Genomic DNA, 20,205 nt, shown 5'->3' on the forward strand with positions numbered 1-20,205 from the left:
ATGTACCCTCCTCCTCTAGGCTGCCACTGCGAGTGTGACAGATCGACAGATCGGGTAGATAATTTCATCATTAGACCACACTGTGTTTTACCATTTGGGGCTAGGTGTCATCTCTGGGGAAGAGAAGAGAAAGAAAGCTTTTGTCCGAGAGTATTTCTCTTGTTTCATTTAACATGTACTCCCCCTTTGGTACTGAAAGAATAAAAAAGGACCAACTGATAAGGCCATCCCCAGGCAGAGTTTTCATGCTACCCAAGGTAGCTTCCGCAATTACAAAGACCCTTCAATAATCTGTCAAAAACTGACATCGCTGTGTAAAGAGCTGTTCATTTCTATCTCCTCATTCTGGATTGATGTATGTGCACTTTTATATCCTTCAGTTCGATATAACATTTGGCCTTTCATGTTCTCAGTCTAAGCTACAGGGAATTCAAAGCTATTTCAAAGTGTAATTATGCCAATCTGCATATAAAAGGCTATATGTCCTACAGAGGGTTGGATGGAAAAGCAAACTCTTTCAAAGAAGAAAATTAGAAGTAATTCCCACAACTAAAATTCACTAAAGTTAATACATTTTTCATCTGATGAGAACAGTTTTATTTTTTTAAGCTAATAGATTAATACAGAAAATGGTGAGAATTTGTGTGTGTGTGTGTGCGTGTGTGTGTGAGGTAGAGAGGAATAAAGAAGATCTGAAAATTGAAGAGCCAAACAAAGAAACCACGAACACACATTATACATAATGTTTTGGAAAATGGCACATCACACCAAAAAAAAAATCAATTTCTTATATTACTGTCACAGAGAGCAGAATTGTCACATATTGTATAAGTTATGTATTGCTGCATAACAATATTCTCCCAAACACAGCAGTTTTGTCCTCAAACACTTATCTCTCAGTTTGTGTGGTTCAGAAATGTTGGTGTAGTTTTGCTGGGTGCCTCTGGCCCAGGTCTCTCTTGATCTTGCAGCCCAGCTGTTGGCAGGGTCTTGCCTGAATGCTCAACTTGGGAGTCTGCTTCCAAGTTCACTCTTGGTTGTTGCCTGGACTCCATCCCTTGCCATGTGGGTCCCTCCACACAGCTGCCTCCACACTTCTGCAAGCAATCAAAGAAAGACCAAGAAAGTGTAAAAGAAAGTCCTCAAATGGAAAAATAAAAGACTTTTTTTAAAAAAAATAACAACGTCAACTGTGATGTCCCCTCATCACACTGATCTTTTAGAGGTGGTTTACCACATTGCTCCTACATTCAAGAGAGAGTGGGCACACCATGGGATTAACCACAGAAAGTGGACGTCATGAGGCCTTCTCAGAGTTTGTCTCCCTGTATTCACACTAAGTTGCTTTTGGTCATCACAAGAGGACTTTTTAAGATGCAAGTCCACATGTGCAGTTTTACTACACAAATTTTTCACTTTTATTTTTTTCTAAATACATTGTTCTTCACATAAAATCTTGGTAGATTTAGAAATTTCCACAACTTTAAAATGATGAAAAAGTTACTGAAATTTTTAAATAACAGTTTTCATTTTTTAAATTTTTCATATGAATTGGCATAAAAAAAAACCCTCTCAAACATAATTGTGTAAATTCTGGCGCTAACAAAGTACTTAGCACAGAAGTTATGTAGCATATGGTTATCCTAGTCCCAAACAGAAAAATGTGTCTGTATGTGCCAATTCTTAATTACCAGCTCATTAACACTCAGGTGTCAATTGCTGGTGGCAAAGGCAATACCCGAATGGCCTAGTTTCTGTCATGCACAGTGTAATTAAATTGACCTCAAGTACTGAAGCTTGCGAGTTTCCTGATACTATTTGGACATTCATTTCAGTCACTAGTCAAACTAGAATAATATGGTGAATAAACCAATGAAGTAAGAGAAAAACTATATTGGATTTTAAATTGTATTTTTACATAAAATTATAATCTTAAAGAGAATTAAATAAACATTGTTTCTAGTTTATAACAAACATAACATTGCATACCATAATTTGATTTGTATATTATTGATCTAAAATTCCTTTAGAATTTAAGATTAGATTAAGTTGTTGCAAAACCAAAGTGAAAAATAAAGTGCTGTAATAGGGATATTTCAGCAAACTTGAATAATATACTGTATTCTGTGATTTTTACTTACTGACATGTAATGAAAGGAATGAATTATTTAACTTTATATTTTAATTATTAACTCCCAAATATGACTGAATTTCAAAACTCGCAGTAGTTTTCAACACAATCCTGAAAACACTAAAAGGCCATCTTAACAAGAATCCTGCATTCAGACTCTCAGTAACATAAAGTCAGATTTCCGCATGACATTCTCTTAAGATTTTTCTCATTATGTCAAAGTTCATTTTCAAACTTCTAGTTAAAGAGACAGGAGAGAGAGAAATTCACTCACTAACCTTTCTTCCCGAAAACTTTACTAAAAAAAAAAAAAAAAAAAAAAAAGGAAATTTGAAAGGCAAAACACATATGGTGTAACAAAAGACAAACAATGATGAGGACATTTGGGGAATTTTAGATTGGAACAAGCTGTAAGTAACTTTATAGTATTGAAATAATTAATCTTCAGAGTATGTAGAATGAGTATGAAGAAATATGACTTACTCCACAGATAATCAAAGACTCAGGGATTGATAAGGCAAATTAGCCCTGAAATAGGAATGAATATAAAATTTAAAAGTAAGATCAAAAAACGTTAAGATTGAAAGGCTGAGGGAGGTTTCAAGTTCAAGGCCAGCATCAGCAACATAGCAAGTCCCTAAGCAACTTAGCTAGACCCGGCCTCAAAGTAAAAAATAAGGGTTGGGGGTGTGGCTTAGTGGGTAAGCACCACTTAGTTCAATCCCCTAGTACTACCAAAAACAAACAAACAAAAAAACAACTTTGAGAAGCTGTCAGACCTCCCACGTATATTCATCTGTGGTGCTCAGGCAGGCAATCATATATCCCAGAGAAGATGGGATTCATTGTCTAGCGGGCTAGAGGGAAGAGAGCCTGGATTGGAAGACAGCAGGCACAGTTTAATGAAGGATCATCACAGCAAGAAAAGTTTGGATCTTGAGATTTCTTTCCCCAATTAGTTCTCAGAATACAAGTACCCATGTTTATACCGGCAGGCAGATCTGAAAATATTTCTTATGAATATCTAACTTGTTCATGAAGAAAAGCATGTCTAAACAATAACATGGGGAGTTCTCTGATTAAATGGTTCAGCAAGATCACCCCACAAATACTCAACTAGCCCTGTTCAGCAATGGAGTTTGCCTTCAGAATTTTAGGGTTCCTGTGTTCTTAAGCACACAGCCAAGTATTACATTTCTAATTTAAAAAAAAAAAATGACATGGGGAATCAAGTCCAGGGCCTTGCTGTGCACACAAGCAAGTGTTCTATGACCTGGTTACAATCCCAAACCAACATCTCAGATGTCTCTTCTATAATTCTGAGAAAGAGACCTCGTTCAGGAAAAATAAAATGTAAAATGAACTACTATCATCCACATGTTAAGATGAATAAGAAAAAGGACTGAATATAGGACAACTGTTCAAAATGCCTTTCATAAAAAATATTCAGGAAAAAGGGGGCTTCAGAATTAAAATAATTATAATAAAAAGCTCAATAGCAGTTTGGGAAATAAACACTGCAGAAGATACAAAGATCACTAAAAGGCTTTAAGATAGACATGTTATAAACAAAACAAAATCTCACAATAACTAGGTTTGGAAATATTGAAAATAGGAAAAAAAAAACTATGAAGGCCATCAGCTGACCAGTAGAAGAGATTCAATACCTGAACAATAAGAGGAGAAGAAGGAGAAGAAGAAAAGGGAAAAGGAAAAAATGGTGAAATCATTAATTCAAGGAAATTTTCAAAAACAAGTCTCAGGTTTGAAGATTGAAAGTTTACTAAATGTATCCAGCATAGATAAAATAGATCCATATCTAATTACATGATATTATGAAGTTTCGAATTCAATAACAAAGAGATCTTCCCAAGAGTGTTCAAAGGCACTGAGGGAACATCATGGAAAGTTGGTTCATGAAAATGTTCTACACGGGAAGACAATATGAGAATCCCTTCAAACAATCTAAACCTAAAAAAGGCAGATTTAGCTTGGGTCAAGCCTCAAAGAATTCGTAAAGTGCTTCTACAGATTTTCAGTCCTCTCTCCCTCTGGACTGCTCACCCTTGAGAGGTAACACCTGAAATTAAGGCCTGATGTCATGTGTTGCCTCAATATCTAGCCTTAGAGGGCTCAGCTTCCTCCTTGGCTCAGGAAGATTAAGTCCCTAAACCAGACAAACCTGCTTACAGAGGAGGACCAGTTTCCAGTCTTGTTTTCTTTAGTACTGGGTTTCAGTTCCCTGCTAATACAAAGTGTTATTCAAAGAAGCCCTCATATCAATCATGGATCCAAAAAAGCACCTGACTCTTGAGACTACAAAGCACACCTCCCACAGTCCCAGGTTTTTCCTCCTGTTTCCAACTTCTGTGCTCCTGTGCAGAGTGCAGTCCGCCCCCAGGCTAGGAAACGAGGAGATGGATATTGCCCTCAGTCTCATCCACTCAGCATCTTGCCTTGCACATTGTCCAGCTCCACAGCCTGAGGACAAGAACCCCTCCCTCACCACTAGGGTGAATAAGAGGCAAGTAAAATAATCATTTCCCATCTCTCCATGACAAAGAACACCTGACTGGTTTTAATTAAGGGTTCTTGAATAACTAAGTGGTTTCCTGACACACTTAGAAGACTGCCTGGGACCTAACTACCAATTACTAGTCAACTTCCACTTTTACCCTACTTTTACCCGATATTTTCCTCCCTAAAATGAACTTGGCTCCAAAAGGTGGCTTGATAATTGACTGCTGTGTCTTAACATAACTTGCTCTGGGGTTCAGTTTGTGTCTGCATGTGGTCTGAAATTCTGAGAAACTGATGTGACTCCATTTTTTAAAATAAATAAATCATAGCAGTTTCTACCTCAAGGCCTGTCCTAAGGAAGGGGGCGTGGCCCTTGTCCTTGGAAAAACCGCAGAGCACTCCTAAGCACATACCCACCCTGCTGAGTTGTTGGTAAATAACATAGGAGGTATCCCTGACTCAGTCAGGCTAGGTGAGGACCCATAGCAACCCCCCAGCAACCACCAATCAACATGAGACAGGGAAAATACCTGGGATGCCAGATGACCCCCCAGTAGTTTCTGGTGGTTGATAACAGGTTGGGAAACATGTAGATCAGCACGTATACCCCTTGTGGCCTAAACTAATCAGTTCAAATGAACCCCCCCCCCCTTTTACTAACCAAATCACCCTATCCAACTTGTTCCCGCTAGTGAATGTGCTAATCAATGTTAAGAGTTGTTGTTTGATTTTGCCATGGTATGGAACGATTTGCTGTGTGATGTTGTGACACATAGAGTATCCCCCCAAAACCTATAAAATCTCACTGAATAAAGGACCGAGACTCACTCCCCGGGAACAGTTGTGAGTCCAGGCTGGAGCTTGAAATAAAGACTCTTGTGTGATTGCATCGGATTCGGCTCCTGGAGGTCTATTGGGGTCCCATGAATCTGGCATAACAATTCCTACCCATAAGAATAATAAGACAGCACCTACAGGGCAGGTTGGTGCTTGAACCCCACTATGAAGGGTAAAATAGAGCTCTCTTGTGACTGCATCTAGTTTGGTGAAGATCATTAACTGCTTGGGACAGTCATTATTTGTGACCTTACACTGCCAGGAGGAACCCAGGAATGCCACACAGTGAGGTTTGCAGAAAGAAAGGAACACAGATAGCCTAGGAATAACTAAGCAGGGCACCTATGGCACCCAGGGCACCTAACAAGTCATTCTTCAGGGTAGGCACCTTGTCGATTCTGTGCTGCTTCCCTTGCTGCTGTCCCATGCATTCTCCTGACTCCCAAGGGAGTGAAGATGCATATCCATGCCATTCCATGACCCCAGCAGTCACGAATAAATAATGATGGAAGGTTTAGGACTATTGGGTAGCAGCCCCTGGCAGAACATTAGAGAAGTAATGCAATGACTCTCTCAGTGACAAGCCGATAGCCAATGAGCTTAGCCTTTTCTTTGCACGGCTGCTTACCAGTGTACCAAACAGCTAGTCTGATCACCGGGCTTGACGAGCTACCAGCATCACAGATGAAATGACCTTACCAAATGTGGACCCTGATCCTGGAGAGACTGACTGGAGGAGATGGCCGTCTGTAGGTGGGCACAGGACTCCTGACCTGTTTATCCTCAAACACTGAGAACGTCTGTACCAAGGGTCATCAGGAGAAAGCTGTGACTGCTTTAGATGTTTAAAAATTCACGATACAGAGTGTAAAGAGGAAAAGAAGGAAAAGAAAAAGAGGAGATGGAGGGAGAGGAAGCTCACTGGGCAGTAGATCATTCAAATGATGGTTTCGAACAGTTGATCTCTGGGTTTTGAACCCAGAATCCTTCCCCTGTGGCTCTGTGTTATCCCTTTCTCCACTGCAACAAGTGCCCTGATTATCAGTGGGAGGAAAAACTCTCCTGAGGCACCTCCATGGTTCAGCAAAGGGTTTCATTCAAACCCAACTCAAGTCCGGGGTCTTTCAACCCTATGATTAACCACTGCCTTAGTTAGGAGGCCTCTAACTCTGATGAGCCTCTAACTCTGATGATGATGACTTGAGGTTTCTAGAAGAAAAACTTTCTAAATCTAACAGAGTGAGAGGACATCTCTTCCAGTGACAGAAAGGGAAAGGAAAAAGAAGAAGGGATCTTGAATGGGGGAAAGGGGTGTAAAAGTTTGAAACAAACATGCACAGTTTAATCTCTTATAGTTACTGGACTGTCTGAACCCCTGTGATGGCTTTATTTCATGGACTTCTGATGCAAAGAGGTGTCCTTCTTGGTCTTGTACCAAACACCATGAGAGTGGAAATTGCTGGACACATACTGGGCTCTACTTAAAAGAGCTCTCACAGACCCTAAGCTTCCGATCCCACAAACCAAGTTGGATACTATACAATGGGTCATGGATGCAGCCTTCTGTCAGTTTTGCATCATTCCCCAGAACTTCTTTCAACATCCTGGCATCAAACCTGTACCCTCTAATGTGCAGGAGGATGGCCCCACCCCTTCTCAGTCTCATGCTAGACTACAAGGTGCTAAGAAGGCCAACCTGGTCTGAGAACACTTGACAATCTGGACAATGGCTTGAGAACAGCTGAATGCATGCTATGGGGGATTATGCAGACCACCTTGCCACCACTGAACATGGAGTTCAGGGGCATGTTGCTCTTTTCAACCCTTAGCTAGTGTGTTTTTGATAAAGGATAAGGCTCAGCAAATTTAGCCACATATCAAGCAGTCATAGCGTTGGATGCCTCGCTTAGAAAATGGGCCCCTCTGTCCTTTTTTACAAACTCTTCTTCTGTTGTCTAAGAGTTGACCTCCTTGAGAAACTGGGATTCTCTCACCACTTCACAGATCCAAAATACAACTTAAGGTAGCAGGTATGACTACGTGTATTAAAACCAAGCATTAAGGACTCCATCTTTAATTTCACCTGACCCTTGCTTTTCTTCTCTGGAAACCTTCCCATTCTAGCTTGTCCTTTGTGTAATATATCTGGAACCCTGTGTAGACCGACTAATCAGTGCACAAAAATAATCACTCTTTCTATTGAGAGTTGCAAAACTAAAAAAGCATCTCTTGACTGGGTGATTAAGATCAAATGTGCATCATCTGGCCTACATGCTGTGAAAAGATGCTCACTAGTCTGCAAACACCAATCACCTGCCCTAAACAGCTCCTAAATCAGATTCTGGACACGATGGATTTTGGATAAGAGTCCTACATCTCCTTGAACACCAGGCTTTTGCAATAAAGTCATCTTCCTTGCCTCAGTACTTTGCCTCTCATCTTCATTGGCTACCCTGCAGCAGCCAGCAGCCAAACTTGAGTCAGGTTCACAGGGCTGAAGCCACAATTCAAGGCCTCACGAGAATGGTCCTCATTCCCCTTAGAGTTCTAGACATTACTGATATTGGTCAAGGTACTTATTTAAGTTCTGAAAATAGACGGTATTGGGCACTTGAAGAAAGCATTCAGTGCAATTTCCATGTCTCTAGACGTAGGGAGCCAGTTTAAAACAGATGTAAGGAGGGCCTCAGAGATTTCCTATTGAAGTTGTAAAGTGGCAAGTAGACTTTCTGTGACAGAGGCCTGTCATCGTCTAAATTTTTGTCCCTGGGTCACACATACTTTACACCAATGACACACAGGTTTCTCAATTTTCTTCATTGTCTGTAAAGAGGGCTACCTCCAAAGTACGAGATTTTGAGCTATTTTGAGTGTGCAATTTTGAGTACGCGATTTTGAAGATGTCCTTCCCATTGGCTTTCTTTCCCCTCATCACGCTCCCTCTTCCCATCCTAGAGGCTCTTACACTCCCCAAGAATTCTCGGTTCATAGTCAAGATATAAATTGTTGTTAAGGTTTCAAAGAGACAATTGTCGTATAAGGACTAAAACTGTGCTACTTGGGTATCTGGCACAGCAGGCAGACCCCCGTGGCCTCACATGCCCTTCCTCACTTTGCCCCCAAGGATGAAGTTCCCTTAGCCAAACAGGAGACCAGGGGGAGATCTTTCGTACTCCCACAGAGTGGGTTTAGTTCTAGATGTGCCCTACAGAATTATAAGCCAATCATGTCCCGTGGGCAGGATCTATAGGACACCATCGGCTCATTTGAGCCCTACGGGGGCTCTTCACTCTGATCCTAAGTGCATCCACAGTGTGGCCTTCTGTGATGTGTGTACCCCCCCCCCAGGCTGTGAGAAAGTGTGAGTAATAAACTGCTTCATTCTCACCTGTCTGTCCAGGGTCAGCTACATGTGTTCTCCACCCGGGTCTTCCACCTCTGTCACCAACTGCAATTGGCAATTAGTTGGCAACTCCAGAACCACTTTTCCTATTTTCCAATTGTTCTTTATGTATGTGACTAAATTAGTTGAAGGAAGTTGATTCCAGTTGGGTGAATTTACTAGATGGGATGATGATGATCTGTAAAGTTTTATGGTTTTTGATGATTTTGTAAGTTTCCTGCAGAAACACTCTCTCTCTCTCTCTCTCTCTCTCTCTCTCTCTCTCTCTCTCTCTCTCTCATCTGTTTAAAGGCAGAAGCAGAACTTTGTTAAATACGATTTTTTTCTAATAGAGGTGCTCATGTTGGTTTGATTCTAGTTTTATTTATTCACAGTTAACACAGCATGTTATTAAGAGGAATAAAAATGCATATATTAAAACATCTTATTTTAATGTAACTCCGTAACAGGACATTGAGAAATCATCTCAAGTTCCTAAGCCAAACTTAATATGTGAAAATCATCCACTGAGGTGAACCTGTGGTATAAGAAGTACATGGAAAATTCAAAACATAAATTAAGGTTCTACATGCCATAACTTACTTAAATGTTTTTAAATATACTTACTTCTAGAATCTTAAATTAAAATAAAGCAAGGATACTGGAAATCTAGGTAGAGAAAATAGTGATGAGAAAGGTAGGGTAAGTGTGAGTTTGTAGTCAGGGTCTTTCATGAATTGGCCTATATTTGTCTCACCTTCTTTATACATAAGATTAGGATCCTAATATTGTAAAAGCCCTGTTCTGCAGTAAAATTCTTTTACTGTAAAGGAAAACATAGAAAATAAGATTAATTGCTAATAAATGTCAGTGGGTAGTTAAAAGGCATGGATTCATCAATATGAAGCTTTTTAGAATCTTTAAAAATTTTTCCTAAAAACATTATTTGAACTCAGATAAAAAGGAAAGATAAATAATATTTTACAATTATTATGTCTTTATTTATATCCAGGTTTCTTTTTCTTCATTATGTATTGTCTGTCACATGTGTGTCACAAAAAAACACTGGAGAATTTGACTCAATTATATCTCTTTTATGTGGTGATATGTACTTCTTCAATATTTGGCTGAAATTGTCCAGATTTAAAAAAAAAACTTGAAAAACATTCAAAATTTAGACATCATTCATTTCTAGAGTTATTTCCAAACATAATTTGAAAAATGTTAACTTCAGATAAATTTTAAGTAATGACCATGGAAAGTAAAGCAGAATGCAGGACAGATACCACCAATTGGCCTTAGACTCAAAATCAAAATGCTCAGGAATTATTTAAATATCATGAAGTTCAGGCCCCACTTGCATCATAGGTATAATAAAATTAAATCATAATGGGAAAATTAGAAAGCCCATCTATACACAGGATTACATTTCTGCACAAACTTTTTCCTTTCTTTGATTATCCTGTTTAAATATATCATGATCCACTCAAGCAAAGAAAAACCTCATCTTCCAATTTTTCCCTACAATCATCAGTCAGCTGAAGGAGGGCCATCTATTTGTCCTCCAAAATGTCTCTGGATTCTGTCCCTTCCCTGCTGTTTTTCCTAGTGCAGTCTTGAACTTAAATCGTGCTGAATTGTTACCTAACTAGAGATTCACAAAATAGCCACTCCTTACCCCAACTTTCTTATTTTCCTTTTTTTTTTTTTCAGTTTTATGAGTTATCTTACTAAATCTAAAATGGATAATGCTTAGTTGTTTGCGGAACTTATTTTCATTTTGTTGTTATTATTATTGTATCTAATTTTGGGATAAAGTCTTCTACAGAATTTTAAAATTGTTTCTCACAAGAAACTTTTAGATCCTAAACTAAAACTCTGTGCTAAAACCTAAACATTAAAAATTACCTAATACAACTTTTCCACTCTGCAAACTTATTTATAGCTGGAAACTTGCTTCCCATCTCAGCCACATATACCCTCGATAACCATAGCCTACAACCTTGTTCTAGGTTTATGAAACACTACGTCAGTATCCCAAGTTTCTGCATGATCCGTTCATGGTATTGCCAGTATCTTTCGTTATGGTTTCTAAAATTACAACTACATTATTCTAGGATCATTGTGACATCTTTAAATTGAGTACTATTGGCAAAGAATGCCATTCTGGTGACCAACTTCAGCATCGGAAGCTTGCTAGGAAAGTGCTCTGCCACTGATTTTAAATCCTGATCCCAAAAACCTGTTCGTGTGAATTCATGCATCTTTATCACAGAAACAATGGAAGCAAGTGAGCAAATGTTGAGGCAGCCTACTGAAGCAATTTGATATTATATTTTTACAGAAAATTTAATATAACTCTTCTCTATTTTTCTGTTTTACTTTTTCCTAGGGCATACTATATCACTTCATTCATTCTTGGTTGGATTTTAATTCAAATTACCCAATGACCATTTATTCCCATTACTTTTCTCCTTGCTTTAACTTGTTATTCTCTCTCTCTCTCTCTCTCTCTCTCTCCTCTCCCCTTCTCTCTCCTTCACACACAGTCTCTCTCTCTCTCTCTCTCTCTCTCTCTCTCTCTCTCTCTCTCTCTCACGAACACACACACACATACACACACATCGCTTATGAGCTCCTCTGGATTCAGTTTTATTTGGTATATTTTATTATTACATTGCACAGTTTTTGTCTTTTCATAAATAAGGGTGGTTTTCACACAATGTCAAAAGCAATCAATCATTGATTTCATGCTGTTGAAAATCCCAAACCAACTTGTAGATGATCAAATGCTATTGCTTTCTAACTGGCCCCTTTGATGTTCTTCTGACTACTTAGTGAAAGGACATGGGAGCACAGCTGATATCCTGTGAGATGACTGTGTCCCTCCAGGCGTTCCTTCCTGGGGGTCTCTTTTGTGCTCTTCAATATTCCTTTTTATCACTCACCCACACACACCCACACCTCCCGCACATAAACAACGCCACAGTCTCCCCACTCACCCTTGTACAGCACACACACACACACAAACGCACACCCCAGATACTGAGAGAAATGAATTGCCAGAAAACTTAGAAATGGGCCGTTGACTCCATTATTAATTATTAATTAGAAAACACAGCCACCAATGAGAGAATGCTCACACTTTGTGTTTCAGACTCAAATACTCCACCATACCAACACTTGTGTTCCTTTTTTCATTATTAAGAGTTATTCACAATGATGAGGAAAGGGAGGGGAGAGAGACTACTGTTGTGTTCTTGATTTGGTGATTATAATCTTAATTCAGATGTTTCTTGTTCCCAGAGAGATTGGTTAAAGAATTACCCCATGATTATCAACTGCTCTCAAAGGAAAACAAATAAGCAAACAAAACAAAAAGTATCTTCATCCATGCAATATTCTCTTTAGAAGTTTACATGAATTAATACATTCTTTGTAAAAGAAGAATGCTCCCTTAGAAACATTGATTTAGTTACAGATTAATATGAACTACCTTATTTTACCTGAAAATTTAAAAATCTAGTTTCCATGATAAGGAAGAGAACTTTTAACAGATTGTTCAAATAAAAGGGGGGTTTTAGAAATATTTTTAACAGCCAAAGGATCGCTCTAGGGAGCAGACTGCTAAGCTAGGGATTGCCAACACCACGCAATCTACAATCAGAACAATTAAAATAATCCAATACTATTGAGCAGATGCTGAATACTGTGCAATTATTTTTGAAATGAATAGTAGTCATATGCAAAAAACATATGCAAAAACATATGATCTATCAAATCTGCAGTGTTTCCAACACATTGATTTGTATGGAAATAGATATTTAGAAAGGACATTGGCATCAAAGGAGAAAAGTAGGGTAAATATTCTAGTGCAATCAGGGTGTTTTTTTTTTTTTTTTTCAAAAGTTGGGATGAAGGTTGCACAGGAGTTGCAAAAGCCAGACATGAGTTTTATTTCTTGGGCTCCACAGCACTGGTAAATGGGGAGGAAGAGGTGAGCAAATCCCAGGAGGGAATACCAAAGGAAACCCACTTTCATCTTGAGGTTTTGAAGTTAAGTGCGGCTCAGATACAAGTCTACAGCAGTCTGGAATGGTGAGAAAGGAATTCTTTCCATTTGGAGAGTGTGTTCTCTACTTTTGGTAGCCAAGAATATTTGGCAAAGCGATGGGAAATGGTATTAATACTGACATACACCCCTTGCATGTGACTGTCATGTTGTGCATTTCACAGACATCAGTTCACATAATTCTCAGAAAAAAAGCTACAGCTAATATACCTATCCACATTTTCAAAAACGTAAAGTCTAAGATTCATCTGAGAAGTACATTTTCAAAAAATATCTTCCCTGACTCCCTACACCATTAAATAAGTTGAAATTTGAAACAGAGATCCTATGGTACAGTACATTTCAAACATTTGGGGAAATGATGCACAGTCAGAAATACATTTCAGATTGTGACCTATTTCACACACAGATCCGAAAAAAAAGCTTCTCCAAGAACTATTTACTTTTACATAAGTGGTATGTTTTAATGTTTTTCTATCATCTACTTTTTTTCTCTATTCTACTTACTTCTTTTTCTTTTCATGTCATTATCTTTGTACATTAAGTTGATTTCATGACGCCACCGATAGATTTTGACCACTATGTCTGATTATTCAATTATTTGGTTATTTAATTATGTGATATTTTCCTGCAATTTCTTTGGCTCCTAAAACAAACTAGAATTTTCTTAAGAGACATATATTACCATATGTTCTTATATCCCATCCCCTCACTATCGAACTTCAATCTGTAATTAATAAAGTTTAATTTTACTTCTAAAAATTCACAACCTTGTTTTAATGAAAGAGTCCATGATATGGTATTCAGAAAGGGTGAAAGTAAGGGGCAGGCAGAAGAGCTACAGGGAGACTCAGGCACCCTGTGGTTAGAGCTGATAACACTTCATGGAGAGTTATCACTCCTATGTATCTTATTCAGTTCTTTTTCCCCACAGGGTTGAAAATACTAGACGTTTAAAGCAAGAAAAGTACCTAATCCTCCCGCTTACTGCCTTCTAAATGAACCTTGTGTGTGCACTTTGTGTAATTTGAACTTGAGTCACACAAACCACACACAAGATTAAGAAGCATGGCGTTTCTTCTATATCACCACTTAGATATTTCAGAATTGAAATTTCTATAGGGTTCATTCAGATTATGTTAACATTATAAAAAATATCTAAACTTTAATTCATATGTTCTTCTTTGACAATGATACCCATAAGAACTTTATTTTTCATTTTGTTTCTATGAACCTTAAATATGAAATGTTTCTAAATTTTACAAAAAAAACCAAAAACCTTTCTTTATTGCTTGAAGGCACCCATATCATATGTACAACCTCTCCATTAATCTTTGTGGACCCTTGATATTACTACAGATCAAAAAAGTTAAAGAAGAACAGTACCAGGTGGAAAAATATATATATGTTAAGGATTCATCTTGGGTATCATAAGAATCGTGTGGAATTGCCTACATTCAAAACCATAAATACATGAAATCCTTTCAAACCTAGCATATGTTGCATCAAATGAGAATCAGTTTTGAACAGATGTCCCCCTTAGACCTGTTATATTAAGACTAAAGTTACTAAATCAGCATTAGTTGTTTTTAAACTTAGGGCCACATTTTTGCCATTGATTTTTATTCAAAGCTCCCACAGTGGAAGATCCATGCATGGAAAAATGGCATGATATGTATCCTAGTTTTATTTATTTCATATGTATACAGCAGTATAAAATAATATATTACATTTACACTCATTTTACTTATGTATTATTATAGCATTCACAGTAACAAACACTATAGTTAAGATCAAAACTCATCTTTTGTTATAATACCCTGTTTTCACTCACAGATAACTGTCTCAAAAAAAAAATGTGTTTAGAGCTGAAATTCCCTGCTTACTTTCAGCTCAAGAATGTGTGGATGTTTGAAAGTCTAAATTCTGTCATTCAGAGATTTTTGAGTCTTGTGTGAAAACACAATACACTTGCATCCTGGATGCAATATTTTTGCACAACTCAAAAATATCTGGAGAGTAAAACTTCAAACTAAGCATGTGACAAGTTGTCAAGAAATAAAAGTCATTTTTCTAATTTTACAAATACTTAAAAAATAACAGTGATTAGAAATACATGCATGCACACTGAAGGTATTAGAATTTTACTCATATTATTGCCTGGAATACTCTGGCGGCACCCACCTACCGCATTCTTAAAGAATGCTATAGTCTAAAGCCTATGCCAAGTTTCTGAAGAAAAAAATACTCTACTGAACAGTTTCACAAATTACTGTAGAAGGATTTTGCTTGACTTAGCAGAGGGATAGTCCTTGAAGTACTAACAATATAGAAAATAATTGTACTACTCCGTGGTGTAAAAAATATGGAATTTTGTTATTTACTGTTTTTCCTTGTTAAAAAGGAACATAAAAAGGATGTTAAGTGCAAAGCTTTACCACTACAAAATTAGACTTGAAAAAGATAAAGAACCCAAGATATCATAATATGAAAAATATAAGATTTTCAGAAAAAATTATCAAGTATACTAATTTTTTCAGTGTTTTTTGATTTCCTTGGGTATTCATAGTACATAGAGAAGTGAGCGGAGAAAATCTCATGCAATGACAAAAAACATGCTGACATCAGTCAAGAACACAAATGCATCCTTTATCCTGCTTAGCAGTTGCCACATTCCAGCTCTGCAATTATACTCAAGATCAACTGAGCTGCAGTCAGTGATTTAGGGAAGGTAAGATAGTATAATCAATGCATGGTTAAGAAAGCTTATGTTGAGAACTTCGAGAATTTTTTATTCCTCTTATTGAAAAGCAGGAGGGTTTCCAAATGATAAACATCTGACGAATCAAATTAGAGCACAATTAAGAAATGAAACAGAATGAGTAATTAAAGTATTTCAGTCTTCTACTATAGTTCTAAATTTGATATGTTTGATATCTTCCTAACAAAACTATGCATATATCCTTAATATGTCCCAAGAAAAGAGGATACACTTATGTTATTGACATCATTATATCTTTAAAGCAATTCTGATGAAATATTTAATTATTTGATTTAAAACGGTTTCACAAAATTATGTTGATAAGCTAATAATTAGAATTTTACATGTGGATGAATATTTTCTAAAAATTGTCATTTGACATACCATTGAAGCATTAAAACACTGTTTCCACAGGAAAATTTTCTGACTTTTACTGCTCTAAAACTCATGATGTTAACAAGGAGTAAATGGCATGATTATTCATTTCTGTAGTAATTTATCAATGAAATACATCTACGAATCTGTATATTGTTTTTCATTTACATGTACAAAAATTATGGAAGATTGAATGTTAGAATGACCAGATTAAATAGAAAGCCTATACTATAATTCCTTGATATACTAGCTTAGTAAATACTTATTTAGCAAACTTTATTATTAGTTGGTTGTACTTTCCATTTTTTGAGTCCCCCTTGTGGATGGATAACATTTTTGACAATTTACTAAAAATAAGATCTTTACTGTATTGTAATTTCTGACCTACTGTGGATGCAATGATTGATTAATAAGCTAATCATTTAGTATTCTGCTTTGGGATAGTGCTGTCCATCAAAATAGGTAATCTTTTTGACTTGTTTTGTGGAATGATGATATAATTTAAGAACTAAAATGCAAATTACTATATGAGGTTACTATGAGATATATATATATATATATACATAAAAGCTAATATTTAAATATATGTTATAAAAGTCGATTAAAGAAAAATATATACAATGGGTTAAATAAAGGGTTAAATGATTAAAGAAAATACCTTCAATCCAATGAATTAATATATCTATTATATATGAAGTGATTATAACATTATTTTTAGTAGAGGTAATAAACAGGATGGATGTGGATTTTCCCCCATGATTGTAAAACGAGGCATGAAAGGATTTAATCAAAGGAGTGATTCTACAAGAAAATAATTTTCTTGTTTAAGAAGCAATTAGAACAAATAGACTTTTTTCCAGTTAAATTATATATAAATGTTTACTTTCTAAAATTGTCTATCATTCAAAATATTGATGTAGTAAATGCCAAAAGTTGGGAAAATATTACTGCTGCACGTGATGAAGGTATGTGCTTTCTATAGTACATATGAGGGATTAGCTTCATCTTTAAAGAGTCCCCGAAGACTGGAATATTAAAGTACATTATTTTGGTCTATAAACTAATTGGGATTATGACATTTTATTATCTAGTTTGATAGCAGTCAAATGTGTGACATTGAGACATCACTCTAAAGGTAAACATCCAGGACATGTGAATCAGGTATGCATCTTAATGTTAAATCTAAGGAAAATTCACTTCCATTACCTAAAAACAGGTAGAGACTATTTGTTAAGTTTTAGTTTATTCTTCAGTAACATTGTGCAGCTCAAACTAACACTGAATGTAAGATCAGTTAAAATTAAGGGTAGTATTCAAAAAGGTCGGTCATTTGGATGGGACATATGGGGATATCATATTCAATGCTTTTTAAGAGGGAAGCTGTGACAATTTTACTTTTTGCTTAGAAATCATCTCACATTCTCTCATTTTCCCGCTCTCCTAATTGTGTTTCAGTAAGCAATAAACCACTGTAGGAAAAAAAATATGTAAAAGGAAGAAAACTGCATCTTACTGAATTTAATAATTAACTTTGTTGACATAAAAGTAAAAGGCAAGCTTGATTTTTCAAGGCTGACTCATGAAGAATTTTGCCATTAATAAACACTGACTACAGTTAAGATAGAAAATTTTCACACATAATACTGAAACAATAATGTACCATGTATATATCCCCAAATTTATTTAATGTTTTAAATTTAGAGATCCTTTATATTTATGGTTATTCTTTACCAGTTCAAATACTTATATATCTCTATATGTTCATATAGAGTTATAAATATATTTTATATTACTGTGCAACTGAGTCACAAAACTACGTAAAACTATGTAAAATAAAATTCTGTGTGAGTTATATGATGGAGGACTTCTTAAAATAGTAATCTTCAATTACATATTTTACACCACAAAATGTACACACACCCAGTTTTTTTTTCTAACAACAAATACATGTGAAAGATTCTTTATAAAAGCTTTACGTGATTCTAAATTCAAAGCCATAGAAATAGAATCAGAATCATATAGATTGTTTGATATTTTGATAGCATATATTCAGTGCTCTGTCTGGTAACATCCACAGCTACATCTTTGGCATTGAAAATTCAGTATGAGTTCTTGACAAAATTTTGTAGCTTAGAGCTTCGTTTTCTTTTAAACAAGGAAAAACAGGGTTGGATAAGACATGAAAACTGGGAAGGAACTATTAATGATCTTTTTCTTAGTAAGTTTATCTTTGGGTCGACCCTGAATTACCTTTCACTTTATTGTATGATGTGGACTGTATGAATCCATTTAAAAACCAACTGATTTGTACCACATTTTAGGAAAATTATATAATATAATATATATATTTTATATTTATTTAGAAGCTTTGAAATAGTACAGTAAACACTTTGCAACACGGTGTATAAACTACAGAATGTCTTTGATATTGTGGGTCTTCAGAATACAACATTTTTTTTTATAACCCACAGGTGAAAAGAACATAATCACAATCTCTCTTGTAAAGTTGGAATAGTTGGGGGAACACTTGATCACACAAAAATAATATAAAACAGTCAAGTTTAAAACAGTGATATTGCATTTATAATGCACAAATTTCCTTTATCTTTATGACTGGCTTCTTGTGGTGAATATAAACATCTAAAGGGCTCAGTGACATTTGGAGAGAGAGATATATAGTGCTGTAAACAGGCACACACTGATCGGAGAGGCAAAGTCAGTTGCCTCTGAAGTTTTCTACAGTTCTGCACATTTCAACTCATTTCTCAGGCCTGCTGAGAGCAATTAGGTCCTAATAATTGGCCACGATGACTCCGCTGGAAATCTAATACTCAGTCACACACAACTAACTGGATGGCCAAGATAATGAAGTTGAAAAGTTGATGCTTTTGTTGGTCGACTTTGTGCAAATCATGCTGCTTCAGGTAAGTTCTGTAGAATTGACTAGCATATCCTTTTCCGTGCTGTGAAAAAGAAAGAAAAACACTCTAAGAAAAAGTGGTTGACTTTTAGAGTGTAGCACTGCACAGTACTGTACAAGAACCAACGAGACTGGAAACCAGCTGTCCTCTCCTAGAGCATACACTTCTCTTAGCATCCAACTCTTTCAGTCCTGCTTTGGTTTCTAGGAGTCAGTCATTCTGTTGGGGTTTCTGAAGTTTGTAATTTTGATATATGAATAAAGAAGTTTTGCATGGGAGATAGATAATCTATATACCAATCATTAATAATGTAGAGACTAATTCTAAACAGCAATCCCTACATCACACTTTATGCACTATCAGGGTTTAGGGGGAAAAAAAGTGTGGCTCTTAGATTTAAAGGCCAAGTCTTTAAAAAATCTATAATTAATTATATATTTAATTTAGTAAACTTTAAAATACACAGATATACATGTATGTGTGTATGTGTGTGTGTGTGTATATATATATATATATATATACATATATATATACATATAGTTAAATGTTAAAGAACACTATATGAGAGAATATTTAGGTAGTTCAAAAATTCAAAGGCAAATCACATTTTCTAGGTTTATTTTATCTCACTTTTTAAAAAGAATATAAAAACCATGTTTTATGGTCTACCATTGTTTAAAGTAAATTTGTCTACTAAAAGAAATCAGTTTTTTCATAAAGAGGGTAAAAACAAAGAGAGGAATAAGATATTTTCTTCTGGGTCCAGTCTTATAAAACCTTTGATTATGGAATGGAATGCTCAGATCCAACTCTCCAGACCTATAATTGTAAGCATTTTTTAAATTTGTAATGATAAGGGACAGTTTTACCACTTTTACATAATCTTCATACTATTTGACCATAAACACAATGAGAACAGAAATTGTCCCCTCTAAATCACTGTCCAGCACCTAATAGGTGTATAATAAAAATGTGAAAATTATGATAGATCAGTTGAAATAAAGATCACATATATGAGAATCTCATTAGAAATTAAGAACTACATTAAGTAGTACAACAACTATTTGTCTCTTTTATCAAAGATAAGAATATGCTGATCAATTTTAATCCCTCTCCTCTCATATTTCCACTCACTTCAAGTAAGTTTCCTAATTTTATGGTTTTCCTAGTTTATTTTCCCTGATCCTCTTACTTTTTTTTTTTCTC

At 36.0% G+C, this 20,205-nt stretch overlaps 1 protein-coding gene across 2 annotated transcripts in view; it reads right to left on the reverse strand.

The window, feature by feature from the left end:
* Positions 1–573: 573 nt before the first annotated feature.
* Pcdh10 (protocadherin 10) overlaps positions 574–20,205 on the reverse strand; it is a 57,530-nt gene continuing 37,898 nt past the window's right edge. The window contains exon 5 of one of the 2 annotated variants that reach the window (XM_021734653.3): positions 574–1,097. In XM_021734653.3, coding sequence (XP_021590328.1) covers positions 1,003–1,097 — 95 coding nt within the window. In that variant the 3' untranslated portion in view covers positions 574–1,002. Of the gene's footprint in view, positions 1,098–18,393; positions 19,042–20,205 lie in introns of those variants that run through there. The other variant, XM_005337447.5, reaches the window with a different exon arrangement.

This window comes from Ictidomys tridecemlineatus, chromosome 9 (assembly GCF_052094955.1).
Source record: "Ictidomys tridecemlineatus isolate mIctTri1 chromosome 9, mIctTri1.hap1, whole genome shotgun sequence".
NCBI lineage: Eukaryota > Metazoa > Chordata > Mammalia > Rodentia > Sciuridae > Ictidomys > Ictidomys tridecemlineatus.